Raw genomic sequence first — 19,870 nt, 5'->3', positions numbered from 1 at the left:
GAGGTATTCTGTTTGATCCCTCGTCTCACTGCATATTAAGAAAGAACTTGCATTTCTCTTGCGCCTTTCATGATCTCAAGATCATCCCGAAGCACTTTACAGCGAATTAATTACTTTTGAACTCTAACACTGCTGTAATGTAGGAAACGTGACAGCCAATTTACGCACAGCAAGATCCCACAAACAGCAACGAGATAAATGTCCAGATAATTGAGGTTTATGGGGCAGCACGGTGGCATAAGTGGTTAGCACTGTTGCCTCACAGCGCCAGGGACCCGGGTTCGAATCCGGCCTCGGGTGACTGTCTGTGTGGAGTTTGCACATTCTCCCCATGTTTGCGTGGGTTTCCTCCGGGTGCTCCGGTTTCCTCCCACAGTCCAAAGATGTGCGGGTTAGGTTGATTGGCTATGATAAATTGACCTTAGTGTTAGGGGGATTAAATACGTGGGGTTACGGGGATAGGGTGGGATATGTGTTGGTGTAGGGGTTACGGGGATCGGGTGGGATATGTGTCGGTGCAGGCTCGATGGGCCGAAATGGCCTCTATCTGCACTGTGGGGTTTCTGTGATTCTGTGTGATATGCGGAAGTCTCTGGAGTGCGACTTGAACCCATGACCTTCTGATCTGATTTTGGTGGTGTTGGTTGATGGATAAATATTGGCCAGGACACCGGGGGGAACTCCCCTGCTCTTCTACAAATGGGATATTTTACATTCACCTGAGAGAGCAGACGGGGCCTCAATTGAACGCCTCATCCGAAAGACATCACCACCAACAGTGCAGCGCTCCCTCAGTACTGCACTGGAGTGTCAGCCTGGTTTATGTGCTCAAGTCTCTGGAGTGGGACTTGAACCCACGACCTTCTGACTCAGAGGCGAAAATACCAATTCAGCCACGGCTATTACCTCAATACTAGACAGGTAAATGCACACTGGAATGGTCTGAGCTTCAGAACCAGCAAAAAACATCTAAAGATAAAAAAATACATAACAGCTGTCAGGTATGACCTAAGTTAGGACATGTTCTGATTAGAGATGTAGAAAGTTCAGGCTCCACTCTCTGCACATTAGCAGATAGAAATTTCACGTGATTTAAACAGGACAGAAAACAGCGCTAAGACCGTCGTCTGTGGTACTGTACAAGAGTTGGTCATTATTGGCATTCACGTAATGACATTCACAGTGAACACAGTAAGAACAATAAATGAACTGAATTTACAGAAGGTACGAAAAGGAATCGAATGCAAACTTCAAGCAGTTAAAACGATACATTATTGTGTTGTCACTGAATAAGGTGACACTGTTAAGAGAGCTGAATGGAGATGTTAATGAACACACACATAGCAGCGGCGGGGAGGGACCGATACACCGGCAGGAGATGAGGGTCGCAGTTAGGAGCAATGCTCTTACCTGATAGCACAGCTCATCCCACTGCCTGTGTAGCAGTTCAATCCGTTCCTGCAGGATCGAAATATCGTCAGCGCGAATGTAGCTGGACAGTGTCTCCTTCAGAAAGGAGAGGCGGGCAAGGTCATCAGTCCACCCTCCGAAGGAGCTTTCTAGTTCCTGCAGCGAGAAAGTTAAACCATTTTCATTGAGATCTGATATGATACCAGCACAGAAAGCACAGCCAGCGGGTGTTTTTACACTTGAGCATTATCAAGTTCGCTTTAGCAGCTAATAGGTCAGCTGGCTGGACAGGAACTGCAGAGAGTTTATGTTTTTACAATAACGTTGGTGATAAAATATTCAGACTAAATGAAACAGAAAATATAACTTAACCATGCATCTGATCTGTTCCGTGTGTAGCTCATCGTGATGGTCAGGCAGCGGCTGTGAAAGCTTTTTCTTGAAAGTCCTCAGCTTGGCCAGGGAATCTCCGATTCCTTTCTCGCATCGCTCCCAGTCCTTGAAAAGGGATCAATGATATCAATTAGAAACTTTTAAAAGGATCAATTCAGCGTGTATGGGAGAACGGTAAATCTCAGCTAAACCACACTCTTGCTCAAAGGGATTGCAGAGGGAGAGCGCTCAATCAATAAGCTGTCTGTGCTGTGTTGGCCAAAACATAATGCAGTATTTAAGGGGGAGAAGTCCCAGCCTGCTTGGCACCTCACACAGGAGACAGAATGCACCGGGCATTTTAGTATGGTTGTGTCTTTTTTTTAATAAATGTGATGGAATACTCTCCACTTGCCTGGATGAGTGCAGCTCCAACAACACTCAAGAAGCTCGACACCATCCAGGACAAAGTAGCCCGCTTGATTGGCACCCCATCCACCACCTTAAACATTCACTCCCTCCACAACCAGCGTACCGTGGCTGCAGTGTGTACCATCTACAAGATGAACTGCAGCAACTCGCCAAAGCTTCTTCGGCAGCACCTCCCAAACCCGCGACCTCTACCAGCTAGAAGGACGAGGGCAGCAGGCGCATGGGAACACCACCACCTCCAAGATCCCCTTCAAGTCACACACCATCCTGACTTGGAAGTATATCGCCGATCCTTCATCGTCGCAGGGTCAAAATCCTGGAACTCCCTCCCTAACAGCACTGTGGGAATACCATTACCACACGGACTGCAGCGATTCAAGAAGGCGGCTCACCACCAACTTCTCAAGGGCAACTAGGGATGGGCAATAAATGCTGGCCTTGCCAGTAACGCCCAGATCCCATAAGCGAATAAATAAATAAAAAGCTGATTTTGTTCAAATCCCAAACCAACTGGCCTAACATTAATCAGGCCTACTGCAGGGGTTTGGTGTTTAGTTAGCAAGGTAACATGTTGTCAATTGGGGCTGGCACACACACACAAGCATTTCAATTAGTAGTTCAATACTAGCAGCACTCTTGTGCCATTGCTCACAATGAATTAGAGGACCCACCAGCTTGACAGCTTGGCCAACTGCTGGGCAAGAACACCAGCAGCAGGAGGCTGCAGCGGTGGACCCTTGGGGACGGTTCCCAGCGATCTGAAGGGTTGGGGAAGGTCGGCATTCGGGGCTGGGGCTGGGGTGGGGGAGGGGAGGCTGTGGTTGCGGTATAAAGTGGTCAGTAATTGGGGCTGGGGTGGGGGAAAGTCCGTGATCGGGGCTTGGGGAGAGAGAACGGCCATCGGGGCTGGAAGGGCAGATGTTGAGGTCAGTGATCACAGCGGGGGGGGAGGGGGCGAGCGAGAGAGAGGCCACAATTGGCAGAGGGGAGGCCAGGGGCTTCCTTGAGGGGCCGGGGGGAGCACTCGACATAGCTAGAAAGAGAGATGAGGTCCTGCAACAAGAATTTAGGGAGCTAGGTAGCAGATTAAAAAGCAGGACCTCAAAGGTTGTAATCTCTGGATTACTCGCGGTGCCACGTGTTAGTGAGTATAGGAATAGGAGGATAGAGCAGATGAATGCGTGGCTAAACAGTTGGTGCAGGAGGGAGGGCTTTAGTTTCCTGGATCACTGGGTCTGCTTCTGGGGAAGGTGGGACCTGTACAAGTCAGACGGGTTGCACTTGAACCAGAACAGGACCAACATCCTTGCGGGGAGGTTTGCTAGTACTGTTGGGGGGGTTTAAACTAACTTGGCAGGGGGATAGGATACGGAGTGGAGCTATAGTAGGGGGTGATGCACAGCCAAATATAGAGGAAAAAACAAGTCAGACTGGAAGGCAGAGCAAATATGTAATGGCACAAGGGAGTATGGCAAGGCTGAATGCATTTATTTTAATGCAAGGAGTCTTCCGAGTAAGACAGATGAATTGAAGGTGTTGATGAACACATGGGAGTATGATATTGTTGCTATCACAGAGACATGGTTGAGGGAGGGGCAGGACTGGCAGCTCAATATTCCGGGGTATAGAAACATGTTCCCATAAAGGTCAAGGGTGGGACCAACAAGGCCAGGGAACCCTGGATGTCGAGGGATATACAAGAATGGATTAGGAAAAAGAGGGAGGCTTTTGGCAGATACAAAGGAGTAAAAACAGTGGAAGCCCTAGAGGAGTATAGAAAGTGCAGGGGGGTACTTAAAAAAGAAATTAGGAGAGCGAAGAGGGGGCATGAAAAAACACTGGCGGGCAAAATAAAGGAAAATCCCAAGGTGTTTTATAAGTATATTCAGGGCAAGAGGATAACCCGGGAAAGAATAGGGCCCATTAGGGACCAAAGTGGCAATCTGTGTGTCGAGCTGGAAGATGTGGGTGAGGTTTTAAATGAATATTTTGCATCTGTGTTCACTATGGAGATGGATGATGTAGGCATAGAAATCAGACAGGGGGATTGTGATATACTTGAACAAATTAGTATTGAGAGGGAGAAGGTACTAGCGGTTTTAGCGGGCTTAAAAGTGGATAAATCTCCAGGTCCAGACGAGATGTATCCCAGGCTGCTGTGTGAGGCAAGGGAGGAGATTGGAGGGGCTCTGACACAAATTTTCAGAACCTCTCTGGCCACAGGGGAGGTGCCAGAGGACTGGAGGACTGCTGACGTACTACCATTATTCAAAAAGGGTAGTAGGGATAAACCAGATAATTACAGGCCAATGAGCCTAATATCAGTGGTAGGGAAATTATTGGAAAAAATTCTGAGGGACAGAATTAGTCTCCACTTGGAGAGGCAAGGATTAATCAAGGATAGTCAGCATGGCTTTCAAGATTCAAGATCATTTTATTGCCATATGTAACTAGTACAATGGAATGCTTACTCCCCACTCACTCCCACAATACAAGCATATAAATATAAAAGCAAAAAATAAAAACAAGTATAAATAAAAACAATAAGCAAATAAGCAGAAAGTATAGCAATAACAGTCCAAGTTGCAGGATATGATGAATAGTGCAAAAAAGCCTCAATTACCACTGGAAATAATAGTAATGTAATATGATAAATATATGGTAATATAAGTATAATATATATAGTTACATAAACATATAACTATAATATGTGGGGCAGTGCGGTTAGCAGTTCAGTAGGCGCACTGCCTGTGGCTAGAAACTGTTCTTAAACCTGCTGGTCCTGGTTCGGATGCTGCGGTACCGACGTCCGTACCGCAGGAGGGAGAACAGTTTGTGCCCAGGGTGATTGGGGTCCTGGATGATGGAGCGGGCCTTGTTCCGGCACCTGGTCTGGAAGATCTCCTCGATGGACAGAAGTGCACACCCGATGATCTTTTCTGCCGTATTCACAACTCTCTGGATGGCTTTCTTGTTCTGTGCAGTGGTGTTACCATACCACACATTGACACCACTCGTCAAGACACTCTCTATGGTGCCGCGGTAAAAGTTCAAAAGCCACTGTGTGCTTATGCTGCATTTCCTCAGGCACCGTAGAGGGTAGAGGCGCTGGTGTGCCTTCTTCAGCATAGCCTCAGTATTATGGTTCCAGGCCAGGTCATCAGAGATCTGCAGTCCCAGGAATCGGAAGCAACTGGCGACTTCCACTGGTGTCCCGTCTATGCTGATGGGGCGATGGCTTTGTCAGGGAGAGATCATGTCTAACCAATTTGATTGAATTTTTCAAGGGGGTGACTAGGTGTGTGGATGAGGGTAGTGCCGTTGATGTAGTCTACATGGACTTCAGTAAGGCTTTTGACAAAGTACCGCATGGGAGACTGGTCAAGAAGGTAAGAGCCCATGGGATCCAGGGCAATTTGGCACATTGGATCCAAAATTGGCTTAGTGGCAGGAAGCAGAGGGTGATGGTCGAAGGTTGTTTTTGTGACTGGAAGCCTGTGTCCAGTGGTGTACCGCAGGGATCGGTGCTGGGTCCTTTGCTGTTTGTAGTGTACATTAATGATTTAGATATGAACGTAGGAGGTATGATCAGTAAGTTCGCAGATGACACAAAAATTGGTGGAGTGGTAAATAGCGAGGAGGGAAGCCTCAGGCTACAGGACGATATAGACGGATTGGTCAGATGGGCAGAACAGTGGGAATTTAACCCTGAAAAGTGTGAGGTGATGCAGTTTGGGAGGACTAACAAGGCAAGGGAATACACAATGAATGGTAGGATCCTAGGGAGGACAGAGGATCAGAGGGATCTTGGTGTGCATGTACACAGATCCCTGAAGACAGCAGGACAGGTAGTAAAGGTGGTTAATGTTACGTCCGTGTATAATCAGACACAGACTGCGGAGAACGGTACAAACGACGTTTACTCAACGTGGCTCAGACTGCAACTGAACTGTACAGATTACTACTCAGCGTTATATACAGGTGTGGTCACTGCCGGTACTACAGTATACATGCGCTGTACAAAGTAGTTCCCCCCTTAAAGGTACATACATTACAATTCCTCCCCTTTTAGATTAACAGTACCATAACACTCATTTAACAATTAAATATCAAACTAATTACAATTAACACTTTTAACATGCAACATTAGCTGAAAATAGTCTATTTATAAATTCAGTCTTTGGGGAGGCTTCCTGATCCTTTCTGGATAGCGCCTTTCCCGAGTGTCTTGCTCTTGGTGCGGAGGCGATTCTGGCCCCCTGTCGTCGGTTGATTCATCAGCTTCCGATGCTACTGTTTCTGGGGTAGATGTGACCTGTACGTCGGGTTCATCACCAGGTACGTATGGGCGAGGCATGGGGTTGACTTGTTCCTGTGACTCTAGGATCTGGTCAGCATGGCATCTCACGATGCTCTCCCCAACGTCCACTGTGTACATTAGTGGGCCCTGCCGTGTGCATATCGTTCCTGGCTGCCATTTTTCTGTTCGGTAGTCGTGGGCCAAGACTGGTTGCCCTACATTGATGCTCCTTGTTGGCTTCTCATGGATGTGCTGGAATTGCTTACTCTCAACATCTCTTCGTACGTTTGGTCTGAGCAAATCCAGGCGAGATCTTAACCTTCGGTTAAAGAACATCATGGCTGGGGCCTGGTTGGTGACTGCATGTGTCGCATTCCGGTAGGCGAACAGGAAATTGTCCACCTTGTGCTGCAGCGGAATGTTGTCATTGTACATAGCCTTTATTGCCTTCTTAAAGGTTTGTACAAACCTCTCAGCCAATCCATTTGTGGCTGGATGATACGGGGCGGATGTGTAATGCCTTACCGCATTCTTTTTCAAGAACCTCCGGAACTCTTCGGACACAAACTGTGGTCCGTTGTCGGAGCAAATCTGTTCTGGCAAGCCATTCCTGGCAAAAATGGTCCGTAGGACTGCAATAGTTTTCTCCGTGGTGGTGGAGGACATTTTGATGACCTCAGGCCATTTCGAGTGCGCATCCACGGCTATTAAAAACATTGAGTCCATGAATGGACTAGCAAAATCAATATGTACCCGTTGCCATGGAGATGAGGGCCACCCCCATGGGTGTAGAGGGGCCTGTGGTGGTGCATTTTGGACTCTCTGGCATCCTGAGCAGCTCTTGGTCAGGTCCTCGATTTGTTTATCGATTCCCGGCCACCACACATAAGCCCTGGCTAGGCTTTTCATTTTTACCCCTCCCAGATGACCCTCATGAAGCTCATTGAGCACTCTATCCCTTAACTTGGGTGGAATTACCACTCGGGATCCACACATCAAGGTCCCCCGGCACACTGACAGCTGTTCTCTCCTTGTCGAGAATGCTGGCAACAGTGAGTCGCCATGTGCTGGCCATCCCTTCACCGTCAAATCATATACCCGAGACAGTGTCGGGTCATTTCGGGTTTCCTTTTCGATACAAGCGTTAGTTACCGGTAGGTATTCAACTATAGTCGAATGGAATATTTCGACAGGATCCACTGCTGGTGCTTCCTCCGCAGTAGGCAGTGGCAGGCGCGATAGCCCATCAGCATTTCCATGCTGTTTCGTGCCCTTATGTTCAATCTCATAGTGGTGCGCCCCTAGAAAAAGTGACCATCTTTGTAGTCGTTGCGCAGTCATCACCGGAACGCCCTTCTTCGGATTAAAAATGGAGACAAGAGGCTGGTGATCAGTCAGCAAGGTGAATTTCTGCCCGGCAGATAGTGATTGAACTTTTTCACTCCCCACACGAGGCTGAGGGCCTCCCTGTCAATCTGGGCGTAGTTACGCTCGGCTGAGGTTAGTGATCGTGACGCAAAGGCTATTGGCCTCTCTGAGCCGTCCGACAATTTGTGCGACAGCACCGCTCCAATGCCATAGGGTGACGCATCACATGCCAACCGAATTGGTAATGCTGGGTTGTAATGAGCCTTGACTACTGCCTCAATCTTCTCTGGGGACTTACGTAACCCCTCTTTATCGATAACGTGGCCACAATACGAGATTTGTTTTCTAAAAAACTCGCATTTGGGGCGGTTAGCTCGGAGCCCATATTCCTGCAACCTAGCGAGCACCTGCTCCAGGTTGGCAAGGTGATCACTGTCATTTTAGCCCGTGACCAGGATGTCGTCCAAATAACACTGAGTCCCTGGGATCCCTTGCCGGACTTGTTCCATTGCCCTCTGCCAAATAGCCGGAGCTGATGCTACCCCGAATACCAGCCGGTTGTATTGGTAGAGACCTTTATGGGTGTTGATTGTGAGGTATTTTTTTGATGCTTCTTCTACATCCATTTGCAGATACGCCTGGGCCAGATCAATCTTAGTGAAGCATTTCCCTCCAGATAGCGAGGTGAAAATATCTTCAATCCGCGGAAGTGGATATTGTACGGTGTGAAGGACCGGGTTCACTGTTACCTTAAAGTCCCCACAGATGCGAACCTTCTTTGGTTCCCCAGGCGTGCTGCTCAACGACTTTTTCATCACAGGGATGATGGGTGTAGCCCACTCGCTCCAGTCTACCTTGGACAGTACACCTGAACGTTCCAGACTCTCCAGCTCTGCTTCGACGGCTGGGCAGATCGCATAAGGTACCAGTCTGGCCTTAAAAAATTTTGGGCTTGCGTTTTCTTCAATTTTAATCGTCGCTGTCATGTCTTTTAGTGTTCCGAGTCCTTGCTGGAACACTTCTTTCGCGTCAGTTAGGATCTTTGACAGTCGCCCAGGTGTGACGTCGTCATCCTTTTTGTCAGCCACAGTCAGTGCCTGTATGGAATGCCAATCCAGTTGTATTTTCCGGATCCATTTACGTCCCAGTAATGGTGGTCCTCCATTTTGCAATACATACAGGTCTAGTTTTGGTGTTTCCTTACTGTTATATATAACGGTCACCCTTATTTTTCCTTTGGGGTAGACTTTTTGCCCCATGTACGTCTTCAAAATAATTTGTGTGTCTCTCAAGGGTGTGTGTGAGAATAGCCGCTCGTAGTTCCGTCGGTTTATGACTGTTAGGGCTGATCCTGTGTCCAATTCCATCTTTACCTGGACTCCTGCTATCTTGAGAGTGACCCAAATGGTTCGGTGATCCTCCGTTGTGATCACATTATATAGTTTCAGAAAACTCAGTTCCCTGCTTTCGGAGTCGTTATCACTCTTTTGTTCGTCTGAACTATTCTCCGTCATCTTATGTACCTTCTGGTACTTTCCTTTGGTAGGTTTCTTATTGCTGGTTTTCTTTCCCGACCTGCAGACTCGTGCTATCTGTCCTACTTTTCCACACTGTCTGCACACTTTGTCTTTGAACCAGCAATCATTCTGGTCGTGTGTTGTTCTGCTGCAGCGATAGCACTTCTCTGTTCCATATGACATTTCGTTTGTGCCATATTCTTGCGGTCTCTGTTGTATCTCTGCAGCGCCCCGTGCTGCTGCTTCATATGATACCGCAATGCTGAAAGCCTTTTCCAGCGTAAGGTCCTTTTCAGATAAAAGCCGTTTCTGGGTTCCTTCACTTTGAAGCCCACACACAAACTTGTCCCTTAAGGTATCTGCCAGTCCTGCTCCAAACTGGCAGTGTTTCGATAGTTTGCGCAGTTCTGTTAAATAATCAGCATTGCTTTCATCCTTATGCTGGTTCCGTTTGTGAAACTTGAATCTTTCTGCTATCAGCAGCGGTGTGGGGTTTAAATGTTCCTTTAGTATCGTTACTATGTCTTCAAAACTCTTTTCCATTGGCTTCGTTGGGGTTACTAGATTTCGCAATAAACCATACGTCTTTGCACCCATTAAATTCAACAATACCGACGCTTTCTTGTCATCTGACACCCCATTTGCCTTGCAGTACACCTCTATTCGTTCGACATATGTAGTCCAATCTTCGACTTCATTGTCAAATGCGGTGATACTGCCACTCTTCGGCATTTTGGGTGTGGTTTAAAATGGCGTCTCCCAATGGCTTAAAATGGCATCTCCCACGCTTTCCTTCCTCCCCCGCTGCTGCCGACGCCGCTCCCGGCGGTTCTCGTGGCAATGGCGGCGCCCTGTAGGTTTCGCGCGCTTCTCTCTCCGACGCTGCTCGGCCCCTGAACACTGGCTGCGCCCTGTGCGCTCTGCCCTCTCTCTCTCTCTCCCATCGACGCTGCTCAGCCCTTTGCTGTGCCGCTCGGTCGGGCTCTAGTCTGCCGCTGTCCAGGAAGGGTCTGCGCACCACCTGTTGCCAGCCCATTTCGCTGGACCACCTCGACTGGAAAGCCAAGTTTGGCTCTCGACAGCCTCCCCCGCAATTCTCGAGTCTCTGCTGGATGACTGGGCGGTTGCCCGTGGTCGACGCCCGAGTCTCTGGCCTTGACCTCCAATCCACTGATCTCCAGGAACGAATCCCCGGGAGGAGATGCAGAGTTGCAGGTAGGTTCGAACCTGCCTCGTCGCCAATGTTCCGTCCGTGTATAATCAGACACAGACTGCGGAGAACGGTACAAACGATGTTTACTCAACGTGGCCCAGACTGCAACTGAACTGTACAGATTACTACTCAGCGTTATATACAGGTGTGGTCACTGTCGGTACTACAGTATACATGAGCTGTACAAAGTAGTTCCCCCCTTAAAGGTACATACATTACAGTTAAAAAGGCATATGGGATACTTGCCTTCATTAGCCGAGGCATAGAATATAAGAGCAGGGAGGCTATGATGGAGCTGTACAAAACGGTAGTTAGGCCACAGCTGGAATACTGTGTGCAGTTCTGGTCGCCACACTATAGGAAGGCTGTGATTGCATTGGAGAGGGTGCAGAGGAGATTCATCAGGATGTTGCCTGGGCTGGAGCGTTTCAACTATGAAGAGAGACTGGACAGGCTGGGGTTGTTTTCCTTAGAGCAGAGAAGGCTGAGGGGAGGCCTGATTGAGGTGTACAAAATTATGAGGGGCATAGATAGGGTAGATATAAAGGAACTTTTCCCCTTAGTAGAGGGGTCAATAACCAGGGGGCATAGTTTCAAGGTAAGTGGCAGGAGGTTTAGAGGGGATTTGAGGAAAAACTTTTTTACCCAGAGGGTAGTTGAAATCTGGAACTCACTGCCTGAAAGGGTGGTAGAGGCAGGAACCCTCACAAGGTTCAAGAAGCATTTAGATGAGCACTTGAAACACCATAGCATACAAGGCTATGGACAAGTGCTGGAAAATGGGATTAGAATAGACAGGGCTTGAGGCCGGCGTGGACACGATGGGCCGAAGGGCCTCTTTCTGTGATGTATAAATCTATGGGGGAAAAATTCAGTATCGCCCCGTTTGAGGCGCCATTATCGGCCGTGTGCAAAGTTTAGCGTCTGGCGTTAATTATCGCCTCCGACGGCAAACTTGGCTTTTATCACCCCTGGAGGTGATTGGAGTGCTAAATCAGGCGCTTCACACCTGTCTTAAGGCGCAAAGGCCGAGGAGCGAGGCGCTACTTCAGAGCGCTGGCGAAGCTCATGTGATGTCAGTCAGCAATGGAACACAGACACACTGGCGCCGGCCAGTTCTTAAAGGGGCGGGTTGATCTTGCTGTCCATCCACACCCTGCTCATTGCAGCCTTGAATCTCGGCCTGGAGAGACCTGTGCATCAAATCTGCTGGAAAGAACAATTGAGAGACCCAAGGAAAGAGCTCAGAGTGCAGCCCCCACAGTCTCTTCTAAATCGATACAAGGAAGGGCAAATCAAAATGAACCTGCAAAGTGCTGCTCAGTACCCAAAACTCCTTCACACAGCGTTGAATCTCTCCAGAAGTCTCTCTCTCTCTCTCTCTCTCTCAGAATGCGTGCCATAAAAATGTCACCAACAAAAAATGGCAGGAAGTGGTCGCCTTTAAATAGCACTCCCCCAGTCCCTTCCTGACTGCAAATCGCTCCCCTCAACCTGTCGTTGCTAGCGGCAGGTGGTAAGGCAGGGGGCGCCACTCAATATCCGGTCCGGGGCGCTACCGGGGCGTTGCGCACTCGACTGACGTCACGATCTGCCGGCGCAGGAGATCGTGGCGGTAGTGTTTAGTGTCGCCACAATATGTCTAGTTAATTTCGCGAGCGGCGCAAACATCGCCGCGCACGGGCGCTAGTTACTTTGCGCCCCATTAGCACCCTCTTAAGGCGCTAAAGGGAGGCGCAAAGCAACTGAATTTTCCCCCCTATGACTCTGTAAGGAGTGCTGGAAAAGGCACTTATCTTGTGGAGCTGGCAGCTCCTGCCTCCCTTTCATCATCGGGTTTACCGACTAAGGGAAACATTTAAATCAGGCTCTCAATTGCACTGTGGGAGCCCGATTTTAATATGTTTAATGAAGTATCCCGCCTCTCCATGCCGGTGCACTCAAATGCCTCGAAAGCGACTCTGTAAAAAGGGCAACAGGCGAGTACAGGATGGGTTGGAGACATGCTCCACATTTTTTCATTTTTACACCCTCTCCCCAATGTTCCCTCTAATGTTTTTCTCGTGCACGGTCCCTTTAAATTTGCTGCGCGATGGTATCTTTACCAGCAGCAACAGCTGGTGAGCGGCCTGCGCGGGACCTCCGAATCGGTGCCCCCCTCCCCGCCGACCCTCTCCCATCTGCCGTGGAGGGGGTTTAATATTCTTCTAAACTCCAGAGAGTATAGGCCAAATCTACTCAATCTCTCCTCATAGGACAACTCTCTCATCGAAGGCAAGTATATCCTTCCTCAGATAAGGAGACCAGAACTGTGCACAGTACTCCAGGTGTGGTCTCACCAAGGCCCTGTACAATTGTAGCAAGACTTCTTTATTCTTGTACTCCAACCCCCTTGCAATAAAGGCCAACATGCCATTTGCCTTCCTAATTGCTTGCTGTACCTGCATGCTAGTTTTCTGTGTTCCCTGTACGAGGACACCTAAATCTCTCTGAACACCAACATTTAATAGTTTCTCACCATTTAAAAAATATCCTGTTTTTCTATTCTTCCTACCAAAGTGAATAACCTCACATTTCGCCACATTATACTCCATCTGCCACCTTATTGTCCACTCACTGAACCTGTCTATATCCCTTTGCAGGCTCATTGTGTCCTCTTCACAGCTCACTTTCCCACCTTGCTTTGTATCGTCAGCAAACTTGGATACATTATGCTTGGCCCCCTCATCTAAGTCATTACTATAGATTGTAAATAGCTGAGGCCCAAGCACTGATCCTTGCGGCACCCCACTAGTTACAGCCTGCCAACCGGAAAATGACCCATTTATTCCGACTCTCTGTTTTCTGTCCGTTAACCAATCCTCTGTTCATACCCCCAACCCAATGAACCCTTATCTTGCGTAGCATCCTTTTATGTGGCACCTTATCGAATGCCTTTTGGAAATCCAAATATAGTACATCCGCTGGTTCCCCTTTATCCACCCTGCTAGTTACATCCTCAAAAAACTTTAATAAATTTGTTAAACATGATTTCCCTTTCATAAAACCATGCTGACTCTGCTTAATCATATTATGATTTTCTAAGTGCCCTGTTAGCACTTCCTATCTCTCTATACTGACCATCAGTAACAGGGACAAACTCCCATCTCTCTACACTGGCCATCAGTAACAGGGACAAGCTCCTGCCTCTCTACACTGACCATCACTACCATTCCGTACCTCTCCCTCTCCATCATTCCGTACCTCTCCCTGTCCCATTCCGTACCTCTCCCTGCCCCATTCCGTTCCTCTCCCTCTCTCATTCCGTACCTCTCCCTGTCCCATTCCGCACCTCTCCCTGTCCCATTCCGTACCTCTCCCTGTCTCATTCTGTACCTCTCCCTCTCTCATTCCGAACCTCTCCCTGTCCCATTCCGTACCTCTCCCTGTCTCATTCCGTACCTCTCCCTGTCCCATTCCGTACCTCTCCCTCTCTCATTCCGTACCTCTCCCTGTCCCATTCCGTACCTCCCCCTCGCCACCATTCCGTACCTCTCCCTCTCCACCATTCCGTACCTCTCCCTGTCCCATTCCGTACCTCTCCCTGTCCCATTCCGTACCTCCCCCTTGCCACCATTCCGTACCTCTCCCTCTCCACCATTCCGTACCTCTCCCTGTCCCATTCCGTACCTCTCCCTCTCTCATTCCGTACCTCTCCCTCTCTCATTCCGTACCACTCCCTCTCTCATTCCGTACCTCTCCCTCTCTCATTCCGTACCTCTCCCTCTCTCATTCCGTACCTCTCCCGCTCTCATTCCGTACCGCTCCCTGTCTCATTCCGTACCTCTCCCTGTCTCATTCCGTACCTCTCCCTGTCCCATTCTGTACCTCTCCCTCTCTCATTCAGTACCTCCCCCTCGCCACCATTCTGTACCTCTCCCTGTCTCATTCCGTACCTCTCCCTCTCTCATTTTCCGTACCTCTCCCTCTCTCATTCCGTACCTCTCCCTGTCCCATTCTGTACCTCTCCCTCTCTCATTCAGTACCGCCCCCCCGCCACCATTCCGTACCTCTCCCTCTCTCATTCCGTACCTCTCCCTCTCTCATTCCGTACCTCTCCCTCTCCCATTCCGTACCTCTCCCTCTCCCATTCCGTACCTCTCCCTCTCTCATTCAGTACCTCCCCCTCACCACCATTCCGTACCTCTCCCTCTCTCATTCCGTACCTCTCCCTCTCTCATTCAGTACCTCGCCCTGTCTCATTCCGTACCTCTCCCTCTCTCATTCCGTACCTCTCCCTCTCTCATTCCGTACCTCTCTCTCATTCCGTACCTCTCCCTCTCTCATTCCGTACCTCTCCCTCTCTCATTCCGTACCTCTCCCTCTCTCATTCCGTACCTCTCCCTCTCTCATTCCGTACCTCTCCCTCTCTCATTCAGTACCTCTCCCTCTCTCATTCCGTACCTCTCCCTCTCTCATTCCGTACCTCTTCCTCTCTCATTCTGTACCTCTCCCTCTCTCATTCCGTACCTCTCCCTCTCTCATTCCGTACCTCTCCCTCTCCCATTCCGTACCTCTCCCTCTCCCATTCAGTACCTCTCCCTCTCTCATTCAGTACCTCTCCCTCTCTCATTCCGTACCACTCCCTCTCTCATTCCGTACCTCTCCCTCTCTCATTCCGTACCTCTCCCTCTCTCATTCCGTACCTCTCCCTCTCTCATTCCGTACCTCTCCCTCTCTCATTCCGTACCTCTCCCTCTCTCATTCCGTACCTCTCCCTCGCTCATTCCGTACCTCTCCCTCTCTCATTCCGTACCTCTCCCTCTCTCATTCCGTACCTCTCCCTCTCCCATTCCGTACCTCTCCCTCTCCCATTCAGTACCTCTCCCTCTCTCATTCAGTACCTCTCCGTCTCATTCCGTACCTCTCCCTCTCTCATTCCGTACCTCTCCCTCTCTCATTCCGTACCTCTCCCTCTCTCATTCCGTACCTCTCCCTCTCTCATTCCGTACCTCTCCCTCTCTCATTCCGTACCTCTCCCTCTCTCATTCCGTACCTCTCCCTCTCTCATTCCGTACCTCTCCCTCTCCCATTCCGTACCTCTCCCTCTCCCATTCCGTACCTCTCCCTCTCTCATTCCGTACCTCTCCCTCTCTCATTCCGTACCTCTCCCTCTCTCATTCCGTACCTCTCCCTCTCTCATTCCGTACCTCTCCCTCTCTCATTCCGTACCTCTCCCTCTCTCATTCCGTACCTCTCCCTCTCTCATTCCGTACCTGTCCCTCTCCCATTCCGTACCTCTCCCTCTCTCATTCAGTACCACCCCCTCGCCACCATTCCGTACCTCTCCCTCTCCCATTCTGTACCTCTCCCTGTCCCATTCCATACCTCTCCCTCTCTCATTCCATACCACTCCCTGTCCCATTCCATACCTCTCCCTCTCTCATTCCGTACCTCTCCCTCTCTGCCCTTTTTGATGAAACTTGCAATCGCCTATCCAAACTCTTCCACCAAGACTCAATGCCCAGGATGTTTTAGGTGCTATATGATACATTACAACAGGGGCGATAGTATAATATAAGCTCACATGAGTGGCTGCAGCAGTCAACACCTACCTTTAATAAAATGTTTAGCTGCTTCCTCTGTTCCTCCAGGTGGATGTTGGCTGCCCTCCATTGCTCTTGGATATCAGTGAGCTCAGCCTGCAGTGCTGCCTCAGCCCCACTGTCAGCGGAGAGCAGCAGCTGTTTCCCGGCCTCCACTGTCAGGATGTAGCTGCCCTGCTGACGTTGCAATACTTTCTCCTTCAACTGCAAAAGAGAGCGAGAGCATTGATCAATATCTTGTGGGGTCGGTCTGTCGGGAGCGGAGACACGGGGCATTAGACTGATCTCTGAATTAGCATGATGGTCAAGATGGCAAAAGACCAAGAACTGTTGGCAGCAAAGACCATACTTACTAAAAACCAGGACTGCTGACCACATAAGGAATTCTTCTAGACTCTGGCTTTCAGTATGGCTTCACAATAATTAATGAGTTGTCTACAGTAAATAATTAATACACTAGAGTAGGCTGCTACAGTAACATGGGATTGGACAGATACAGTAACATGGGATTGGACAGATACAGTAACATGGGATTGGACAGGTACAGTAACATGGGATTGGACAGATACAGTAACATGGGATTGGACAGATACAGTAACATGGGATTGGACAGATACAGTAACATGGGATTGGACAGATACAGTAACATGGGATTGGACAGATACAGTAACATGGAATTGGACAGATACAGTAACATGGGATTGGACAGATACAGTAACATGGGATTGGACAGGTACAGTAACATGGGATTGGACAGATACAGTAACATGGGATTGGACAGATACAGTAACATGGGATTGGACAGGTACAGTAACATGGGATTGGACAGGTACAGTAACATGGGATTGGACAGATACAGTAACATGGGATTGGACAGATACAGTAACATGGGATTGGACAGATACAGTAACATGGGATTGGACAGGCTGCAGTAACATGGGATTGGACAGGTACAGTAACATGGGATTGGACAGGTACAGTAACATGGGATTGGACAGATACAGTAACATGGGATTGGACAGATACAGTAACATGGGATTGGACAGGCTACAGTAACATGGGATTGGACAGATACAGCAACATGGGATTGGACAGATACAGCAACATGGGATTGGACAGATACAGCAACATGGGATTGGACAGGTACAGCAACATGGGATTGGACAGATACAGTAACATGGGATTGGACAGGTACAGCAACATGGGATTGGACAGATACAGTAACATGGGATTGGACAGATACAGTAACATGGGATTGGACAGATACAGTAACATGGGATTGGACAGATACAGTAACATGGGATTGGGCAGATACAGTAACATGGGATTGGACAGATACAGTAACATGGGATTGGACAGGTACAGTAACATGGGATTGGACAGATACAGTAACATGGGATTGGACAGGTACAGCAACATGGGATTGGACAGATACAGTAACATGGGATTGGACAGATACAGTAACATGGGATTGGACAGGTACAGTAACATGGGATTGGACAGATACAGTAACATGGGATTGGACAGGTACAGTAACATGGGATTGGACAGATACAGTAACATGGGATTGGACAGATACAGTAACATGGGATTGGACAGGTACAGCAACATGGGATTGGACAGATACAGTAACATGGGATTGGACAGATACAGTAACATGGGATTGGACAGATACAGTAACATGGGATTGGACAGATACAGTAACATGGGATTGGACAGATACAGTAACATGGGATTGGACAGATACAGTAACATGGGATTGGACAGATACAGTAACATGGGATTGGACAAATACAGTAACATGGGATTGGACAAATACAGTAACATGGGATTGGACAGGCTACAGTAACATGGGATTGGACAGATACAGTAACATGGGATTGGACAGGTACAGTAACATGTGATTGGACAGGTACAGTAACATGGGATTGGACAGGCTACAGTAACATGGGATTGGACAGGTACAGTAACATGGGATTGGATGGGCTACAGTAACATGGGATTGGACAGATACAGTAACATGGGATTGGATGGGCTACAGTAACATGGGATTGGACAGATACAGTAACATGGGATTGGACAGATACAGTAACATGGGATTGGACAGATACAGTAACATGGGATTGGACAGGCTACAGTAACATGGGATTGGACAGATACAGTAACATGGGATTGGACAGATACAGTAACATGGGATTGGACAGATACAGTAACATGGGATTGGACAGGTACAGTAACATGGGATTGGACAGATACAGTAACATGGGATTGGACAGATACAGTAACATGGGATTGGACAGATACAGTAACATGGGATTGGACAGATACAGTAACATGGGATTGGACAGATACAGTAACATGGGATTGGACAGATACAGTAACATGGGATTGGACAGATACAGTAACATGGGATTGGACAGATACAGTAACATGGGATTGGACAGATACAGTAACATGGGATTGGACAGATACAGTAACATGGGATTGGACAGATACAGTAACATGGGATTGGACAGGTACAGTAACATGGGATTGGACAGGTACAGTAACATGGGATTGGACAGATACAGTAACATGGGATTGGACAGGTACAGCAACATGGGATTGGACAGGTACAGCAACATGGGATTGGACAGATACAGCAACATGGGATTGGACAGATACAGCAACATGGGATTGGACAGATACAGTAACATGGGATTGGACAGATACAGTAACATGGGATTGGACAGATACAGTAACATGGGATTGGACAGATACAGTAACATGGGATTGGACAGATACAGTAACATGGGATTGGACAGGTACAGTAACATGGGATTGGACAGATACAGCAACATGGGATTGGGCAGATACAGTAACATGGGATTGGACAGATACAGTAACATGGGATTGGACAGGTACAGTAACATGGGATTGGACAGGTACAGTAACATGGGATTGGACAGATACAGTAACATGGGATTGGACAGATACAGTAACATGGGATTGGACAGGTACAGCAACATGGGATTGGACAGGTACAGCAACATGGGATTGGACAGATACAGCAACATGGGATTGGACAGATACAGTAACATGGGATTGGACAGATACAGTAACATGGGATTGGACAGATACAGTAACATGGGATTGGACAGATACAGTAACATGGGATTGGACAGATACAGTAACATGGGATTGGACAGATACAGTAACATGGGATTGGACAGATACAGTAACATGGGATTGGACAGATACAGTAACATGGGATTGGACAGGTACAGTAACATGGGATTGGACAGATACAGTAACATGGGATTGGGCGGGCTACAGTAACATGGGATTGGATGGGATACGGTAACGCGGGATTGGATGGGATACGGTAACGCAGGATTGGACGGGATACGGTAACGCAGGATTGGACGGGATATGGTAACGTGGGATTGGATGGGATACGGTAACGTGAGATTGGATGGGATACGGTAATGTGGGATTGGACGGGATATGGTAACGTGGGACTGGACGGGATATGGTAACGTGGGATTGGACGAATTATGGTAACGTGGGATTGGACAGGATACGGTAACGTGGGATTGGATGGGATACGGTAACGTGGGATTGGACGGGATATGGTAACATGGGATTGGACGGGATACGCTAACATGGGATTGGACGGGATACAGTTACGCGG

The 19,870-nt window shown here is 48.5% G+C and overlaps 1 protein-coding gene across 12 annotated transcripts in view; it reads right to left on the bottom strand.

Moving 5' to 3' along the window:
* The window catches only part of syne1b (spectrin repeat containing, nuclear envelope 1b), an 834,787-nt gene that overhangs the window by 155,763 nt on the left and 659,154 nt on the right, over positions 1 to 19,870 (bottom strand). For all 12 annotated transcript variants that reach the window (XM_085981815.1, XM_085981811.1, XM_085981814.1 and 9 more), the window contains 3 exons: positions 16,207 to 16,401; positions 1,783 to 1,908; positions 1,411 to 1,566 (listed from right to left, as the gene is read on the bottom strand). In XM_085981815.1, coding sequence (XP_085837941.1) covers positions 1,411 to 1,566; positions 1,783 to 1,908; positions 16,207 to 16,401 — 477 coding nt within the window. The remainder of the gene's footprint in view (positions 1 to 1,410; positions 1,567 to 1,782; positions 1,909 to 16,206; positions 16,402 to 19,870) is intronic.

Source organism: Somniosus microcephalus, chromosome 3, assembly GCF_052327205.1.
Source record: "Somniosus microcephalus isolate GS21.2 chromosome 3, FLI_Smic_1.0, whole genome shotgun sequence".
NCBI classification, from domain to species: Eukaryota; Metazoa; Chordata; class Chondrichthyes; order Squaliformes; family Somniosidae; genus Somniosus; species Somniosus microcephalus.
Note: the sequence above shows the minus strand (reverse complement) of the source record. Positions and strands in the feature narration are given on the sequence as shown.